The 7963-nt window shown below is 47.1% G+C and overlaps 2 protein-coding genes across 2 annotated transcripts in view; one reads left to right on the forward strand and one right to left on the reverse strand.

Annotated features, from left to right (window-relative positions):
* Positions 1 to 2758, forward strand: part of CCR75_008382 (uncharacterized protein) — a gene marked incomplete at both ends in the record, with an annotated part of 5707 nt that extends 2949 nt beyond the window's left edge. Inside the window, one exon of the mRNA XM_067966434.1 lies at positions 2534 to 2758. Coding sequence (XP_067822505.1) covers positions 2534 to 2758 — 225 coding nt within the window. The remainder of the gene's footprint in view (positions 1 to 2533) is intronic.
* Positions 789 to 7492, reverse strand: CCR75_008381 (uncharacterized protein; the record flags this gene model as incomplete). The annotated part of the gene is made up of 3 exons (XM_067966433.1): positions 789 to 2460; positions 4102 to 5938; positions 6037 to 7492. The coding sequence occupies 3 exons, from the start codon at positions 7490 to 7492 to the stop codon at positions 789 to 791; spliced, it is 4965 nt and encodes a 1654-aa protein (XP_067822504.1).
* Between the last annotated feature and the right edge of the window lie 471 nt (positions 7493 to 7963).

Raw genomic sequence — 7963 nt, forward strand, 5'->3', positions numbered from 1 at the left:
ATGTATCGTAAAGCTTTTCGTTAGTCAGGTTGATGGTTAAGGTTTGAAGCGGGTGAGTGTTTAGTGGTGATGACTGAGCCTGGGTGAGGATAGGGACGCATCCAATCATCAGGGCCAAAGTTGTAAGGAAGGTCAAATGATCCAAAAATTGGCCACTTAAAATCTGGTAGCTATATTCCGACCTTTCTAATGAAACCAAGATATTTTGGCCATAAATAATTGCAATAAATCAGGATAAAAGTAACGAAAGCCAAGAATCAAAGCTGTCGTGATGAAAGCATCAGCGGAGCCAGAGATGGAGCATCGTGCAAGCTGATCAGTAAATATAGTTGGAAAAAAAGCTTCAATCTAGCTGTTAATTCATCGCTGCATAAAAAATCATTGAAAACTTTCTCAGTGTTGTAGGTCGTCTTAATTGACGAGATCATGCAAGCAACTATTGCTCAAACACTGGAGATTCACTTAATGACTAAAATTGCCATTGCTTCGGAGTACTCATCGCGTTCAAGAAAGAAGAAATACCACGAAAATATAAAAGCCAATGCATCAAGTAGACACGCACGTATTTCAAATAATAAATGCAGGGTCTTCCACACTTTTCGTGTCAACGAGTCACAATGCATGCCCTAATGCTGCAATCTCTTTGTCACATTGCATGCCCTAACGCGATCTCTTCGTCACAAAATGATGGGTCAGACCAAAACGATGCATACCCAACCAATCAACGACGTCACAATTTTCCGTAACGTAGTCATCTCAAAATGATCAATGGCGTAAGCTAAGCCGTCTTACTCGTCGTCTTCTTCATAGTCTACGGTCAAATCATCCATTCCCGCAAATAGCTCTTCGCGCGCCATGCGTGCGCCTCCGCTCTTTATCTCTTTTTGTTGTAGCACTGCATCTTCCCCATCCTTGGGCCGAGATGAAATTTCCTTCGCGGATACTTCTTCTAAAATGTTATCGCCCTCGTTACGGCGATTGACAGAGCGGTGCGGAGAGGGAACGCTTGCCTTCCTTCCAACTGAACCTGAGGGGCGCTCACGACGAGCAGGTGACGGTGTTAATGAACGCTCTAAGTGAGACGGGCGCTTTTCACGAAATTGATGGTGGTAGCTTTTATCGTCCCGACTTTTATCATGACGCGAGTGGTAGCGTTGTTCGAGGCGGTTTCCGAGATCATCGGTCGCTGATTTTGAGGCATGAATATCGGATGAACCCGCATGTCCTGGAATGAACACACTTGGAAGCAACGGTGATTGTGGCGGCGAAAATCTCGAATTGCGCCCGCGCGTTTTAAACTCTTCGCGATGCTCTCGGCCATATGTCTCGCGCTTCTGTTGCGTGGGAGGGAAGGGAGAAAGCGAGCGACGGTGGGGCTGTGGCAGTGGGGAAACTGAGCGGTGGTGAGTAATCAGCGGTAAAGGAGAACGCGAACGGCGAGCCATGGGTACCACTTCCTGGTGATACAAACCAGGATTGCGATCACCTCTACTAGGCTGTTTATTGTCATACTTATCGCCTCGGCATCCACCGCGTCCGGCAACTCGGCCTGAACCATACCGGCTTAAATCAGCATCAATAAAGTCACGGCGTCCATGGCTTTGCTGCTGGAAAAAGCGTTGGCGCTCGTGTTGCTCATCGCGAGCAACTTCAGCGATAGAACGGTCATCGGCATAGCGAGGACGCTCCACTTGAAACGCAGGACGATCTTCAGAAAGCTGACTTCCAGCCGAAAGGTCTTCGTGTCTATGATAACCACCAGGCCGTTGATTTGCGCGACTTTTCGCCCTCACATCAACATGGGGAGACCGCGAACGCGATCGAACACGACTCTTTATAGAGCCTCCGTTCTTTGCAAATCGAGGTGGACTACGACTGAGGCTGCGCGGTAGGTGAAGCACCCCACCAGGTGGAGAGGGTGGCATCCTACCACGTACGTCTTCCATCAATTCTTCGCGACGATAAGGATGGCGGCTAGCTTTCAGATTGTGGCGCTGTTCATTAAAATGATGACTACCTATTTCATTTTTTCGATAACGCCTCGATGAGGAAGAGGTTGGAGAGTCGACGCGAGGAATGATTTTGTGGCTTTGACCCTCTCCTGCCAATTCACGGCGGTCTCGGAAATTTTCGACCAAGCGCAAGTCCACACCAGAGCTTTTACGTCCATATTGTCGCCCGCGGCATTCCTCATCTAAAATATCCTTTTCGTAGCTTCTAACATCTATCGGGGATGGCGATCGATGAACAAATTTGCTACGAAGCTCACGAAAATTCTCTTTGTCCGCTGAAGTGCCATACCCACTCTTATGACGACCGACATGCTTAACTAAACTAAGAGGAGACCTCGAACGCGAGCGAGGCATACGATGTTCTTTCATTGATCCAACAATTGGTAGATCATAACGGCCACCGCTGTAGCGAGACTTGGGTGAGCGGGAACGAGATCGATCAAGGACACTTGCCGGAGTACCGTTTGCACTTGCCCGTGAGCAATATGGAAAATCTCAATACACCTGCTTACCTGGATGAGATCAAGCGTCAGATTCATGAGAACCTTCGCCAGATCGAGCCTGTTCCCAGCGTGCCTTTTATGGTCGCCCCACAGTCAGGCAGTATTCAAGAAGAAAAGGAAGCAATTGCGCGCGATTGTGAGGAAGATGATCAGCACATGATGGATGTTTCGGGGGATAATCAACTTCGTCAAGAGCTCAGGCAGAGCGATGCTCCCCAGCATGCAGTCGAATTTTTTGACTAACTTCCTGCTTTCAAGATCACCTTTTTTTAAATAAAGGTAAAGAATAGGTGAGGTAATTTAACTTACAAATGCTTATAAATTAAACTTGCTAGCTTAAAACATTTAGATGTTGTTAAAAAAACATAAAGAGATAGAGTGTATGACACTTAAAACCAGCAGCTTTAGTGGCCCTGCAAGAATCGCCAAGGCTTGGCCTGAATACAAAATACATTGAAGCGACGCCTTTGGGAACAAGAGTATGGCCTTCCCTCCACAAGTCTCGGATTCTTATAATCTCAACTTTTCATGGAGCAGTAGCATCGCAAAAAACCTCTGAATTTCGTCATTTTGCCTAGGCCGAAGACAATTTGGCCGCATACAAATAGTTTTTATATCCTGACAAATATTATTTTTTTGCAGGAAACCGTCAATAAACTTTCAATAAAGGTGTTCAAAAGCCGCAGGTTGACACTCATTATTCATCCCATCAAAACAGAATTGGGGTACACATCGATAGGATTTATACTGCATAATCTGATGCTTCTCCGGTGACACCTTTCCGGTAAACGTTTATGTATCGTAAAGCTTTTCGTTAGTCAGGTTGATGGTTAAGGTTTGAAGCGGGTGAGTGTTTAGTGGTGATGACTGAGCCTGGGTGAGGATAGGGACGCATCCAATCATCAGGGCCAAAGTTGTAAGGAAGGTCAAATGATCCAAAAATTGGCCACTTAAAATCTGGTAGCTATATTCCGACCTTTCTAATGAAACCAAGATATTTTGGCCATAAATAATTGCAATAAATCAGGATAAAAGTAACGAAAGCCAAGAATCAAAGCTGTCGTGATGAAAGCATCAGCGGAGCCAGAGATGGAGCATCGTGCAAGCTGATCAGTAAATATAGTTGGAAAAAAAGCTTCAATCTAGCTGTTAATTCATCGCTGCATAAAAAATCATTGAAAACTTTCTCAGTGTTGTAGGTCGTCTTAATTGACGAGATCATGCAAGCAACTATTGCTCAAACACTGGAGATTCACTTAATGACTAAAATTGCCATTGCTTCGGAGTACTCATCGCGTTCAAGAAAGAAGAAATACCACGAAAATATAAAAGCCAATGCATCAAGTAGACACGCACGTATTTCAAATAATAAATGCAGGGTCTTCCACACTTTTCGTGTCAACGAGTCACAATGCATGCCCTAATGCTGCAATCTCTTTGTCACATTGCATGCCCTAACGCGATCTCTTCGTCACAAAATGATGGGTCAGACCAAAACGATGCATACCCAACCAATCAACGACGTCACAATTTTCCGTAACGTAGTCATCTCAAAATGATCAATGGCGTAAGCTAAGCCGTCTTACTCGTCGTCTTCTTCATAGTCTACGGTCAAATCATCCATTCCCGCAAATAGCTCTTCGCGCGCCATGCGTGCGCCTCCGCTCTTTATCTCTTTTTGTTGTAGCACTGCATCTTCCCCATCCTTGGGCCGAGATGAAATTTCCTTCGCGGATACTTCTTCTAAAATGTTATCGCCCTCGTTACGGCGATTGACAGAGCGGTGCGGAGAGGGAACGCTTGCCTTCCTTCCAACTGAACCTGAGGGGCGCTCACGACGAGCAGGTGACGGTGTTAATGAACGCTCTAAGTGAGACGGGCGCTTTTCACGAAATTGATGGTGGTAGCTTTTATCGTCCCGACTTTTATCATGACGCGAGTGGTAGCGTTGTTCGAGGCGGTTTCCGAGATCATCGGTCGCTGATTTTGAGGCATGAATATCGGATGAACCCGCATGTCCTGGAATGAACACACTTGGAAGCAACGGTGATTGTGGCGGCGAAAATCTCGAATTGCGCCCGCGCGTTTTAAACTCTTCGCGATGCTCTCGGCCATATGTCTCGCGCTTCTGTTGCGTGGGAGGGAAGGGAGAAAGCGAGCGACGGTGGGGCTGTGGCAGTGGGGAAACTGAGCGGTGGTGAGTAATCAGCGGTAAAGGAGAACGCGAACGGCGAGCCATGGGTACCACTTCCTGGTGATACAAACCAGGATTGCGATCACCTCTACTAGGCTGTTTATTGTCATACTTATCGCCTCGGCATCCACCGCGTCCGGCAACTCGGCCTGAACCATACCGGCTTAAATCAGCATCAATAAAGTCACGGCGTCCATGGCTTTGCTGCTGGAAAAAGCGTTGGCGCTCGTGTTGCTCATCGCGAGCAACTTCAGCGATAGAACGGTCATCGGCATAGCGAGGACGCTCCACTTGAAACGCAGGACGATCTTCAGAAAGCTGACTTCCAGCCGAAAGGTCTTCGTGTCTATGATAACCACCAGGCCGTTGATTTGCGCGACTTTTCGCCCTCACATCAACATGGGGAGACCGCGAACGCGATCGAACACGACTCTTTATAGAGCCTCCGTTCTTTGCAAATCGAGGTGGACTACGACTGAGGCTGCGCGGTAGGTGAAGCACCCCACCAGGTGGAGAGGGTGGCATCCTACCACGTACGTCTTCCATCAATTCTTCGCGACGATAAGGATGGCGGCTAGCTTTCAGATTGTGGCGCTGTTCATTAAAATGATGACTACCTATTTCATTTTTTCGATAACGCCTCGATGAGGAAGAGGTTGGAGAGTCGACGCGAGGAATGATTTTGTGGCTTTGACCCTCTCCTGCCAATTCACGGCGGTCTCGGAAATTTTCGACCAAGCGCAAGTCCACACCAGAGCTTTTACGTCCATATTGTCGCCCGCGGCATTCCTCATCTAAAATATCCTTTTCGTAGCTTCTAACATCTATCGGGGATGGCGATCGATGAACAAATTTGCTACGAAGCTCACGAAAATTCTCTTTGTCCGCTGAAGTGCCATACCCACTCTTATGACGACCGACATGCTTAACTAAACTAAGAGGAGACCTCGAACGCGAGCGAGGCATACGATGTTCTTTCATTGATCCAACAATTGGTAGATCATAACGGCCACCGCTGTAGCGAGACTTGGGTGAGCGGGAACGAGATCGATCAAGGACACTTGCACGGTCACTTCGAAGAGGGCTGCGACTTAAAGCATTGCTGCGCTCACCGTAATTCAGTGAAAGTACTCGATCATGACCATGGCGCCCAGTCAAACCATCATTAGGGCCAATCTCTTTCCTGGAATGGTAGTCTTTACTGCTGTAAGATTCGGCATCACCTCCAACTGCAACCACAAATAACGAACAGGCGAATTTAAGTCAGCATACAATCAGGCTGAATAAAGATAAGACGAAACTCCAAGCTGCGCGGTCCAAATCTTACCGAGTCGACCCGACTTCAAAGCAAAGCCTTGCTTAGGTTGCACATTGGATCCACGACGCGTCGAATCAATTGCAAACTGTTCCTTAATATCATACACAGGAAAAATGTCGTGCCCCATCACGGTAAAAAGTTGTTTGCGAATTGCTGCTTTGGCATGCTCGGCGCTGCGGAAGCGTACACACCCTTTCTCTGCAAACGACAATGGTCCAAAGCGCTCTAATTGCTGGCACATGACGTCCCACACTTCCGGATCATACTTGTCAAAATTAAAGTCACGCACAGCATCTTTGTCTTCCATACTTACATTATCGCCCGTCCGCTCAACAAACAAAATCGTGTCGACGGGGGGGCCACGCGCAAAATTAGCATTCAAAAAAGCTCGGCCGCGAAATTTGTTCTCATTAACGTAGTGAATAGCTAACCGCGCGTGTTCAATCGTCGGCATGCTCACAAAAGCGTATGCCGTAGCATTGTGGTCTGGTTGTTTAATTTGCACACTCATATTATCAATTTCAGGCCACACAGGCGATAAAAACTCCACAATCTCCCCACTCGGGGTGTGGCGAGGAACGCTGCCCAGGAACAGATAGGGGCATGGTGGGCAATTGCGCGGCGAAAACGCATTGACCTTTGGACGTCTTCCTTCACTTTCGACAATGCGACCATTTGACGACTCACTTTTCCGGGAGACTATATCGTTGTTGCCATTACCTCGACTGCTGCTCCAGTCACGCTTCAGCTGCACGAATTTGGCTTCGGCGGGCTTATTTTGAAACTTGTTAATCTCATCGTCAAGCTTAGGCTTTTTTGTATCGCGCTCGGACACGGCGACTCCATCATTGCCTTCAGTAATGTCCTTTTCATCGCGGGGCTGTTTACGACTGCATTCCAAAATTAAGGCTTGATTATCTCTTTGGTCGTTTCCTATAGCGGAGTTGCTCTTTTCCTGAATCACATTAGGCTGCAGTCGCTCCTCCAGTGCCTGACGTAGTGGCGTCACCTGGCGCAAAATTACAGAAGATTTCTCACTTTCTAAAATATGTGACACAGCTTCGTCGATACGTAGCATCCACATGCGCGAGTTATCTCGCACGATAGAATTAGCGGATGTGAGCGTAGAAACAGCGGTGTCAGGGGGTGTTTTGACAATTTGAAGCAAAGCGCGCAGCGTGTGGATACGTACAGCTTGTGAGCGCTTGGGCCCACAAAGCTTAAGCAGCACGTCAACTACGTTAAGCTGTACATGGGGGAAGCGAAAAAAATGTTTGTGCAGTAGCTGCGCAGCCAGGCTGAGAACAACGTCGTTCGCATCGGCTCCGCTGGCGGCGTGGATAATTTTCTCGTACGCGTCCTCCGCCTTATCTTCGTCACGCTTGGGATCGTCTGCCGCAAGAGCCGATACGTCCTCAATCTCCGAGTCCCAAGCGTATAATTCCGTTAACATGTCTTCGGCCATTTTGTGGTCTAAGGTTTGATCTGCGAATTCCCCTGTGAGCCCTGATCCCCCTCCACGTATTTTTTTCTGTAGATTGCCCGCTTTTTCAATGTGGTGTTCATTACGTTAGGTAGAGTGATAATTCCGATACGTTTCACAGAATTAAACTAGTCATTGACTCCAACTTTTCGTTTATTTCGCTCCAATAGTGTGTAAAATTGCACAAAAGGCAACAAAGCCGGCAAGACGCCTCGTAACCTTTGGCATTTTGCCAAAATTTACAGGATAAACTTGATTTAGGCGTATCCAGCGACCTTAATTTTGCATATTTAGTGCACTTATACAGCATGTTAATGGGCATGTCAATGTACGTTACTCACTAGTGGTGTATTGTGCTTCATTTCTCACTGACGAAGGTGTGCAATCTATCAATTGGGGTGCTTTTACATGAATATTATTTCCTATAAGAGGAATAATTGATATAATTTCCTA

Source organism: Bremia lactucae, linkage group LG1 (assembly GCF_004359215.1).
Source record: "Bremia lactucae strain SF5 linkage group LG1, whole genome shotgun sequence".
Taxonomy (NCBI): Eukaryota; Oomycota; class Peronosporomycetes; order Peronosporales; family Peronosporaceae; genus Bremia; species Bremia lactucae.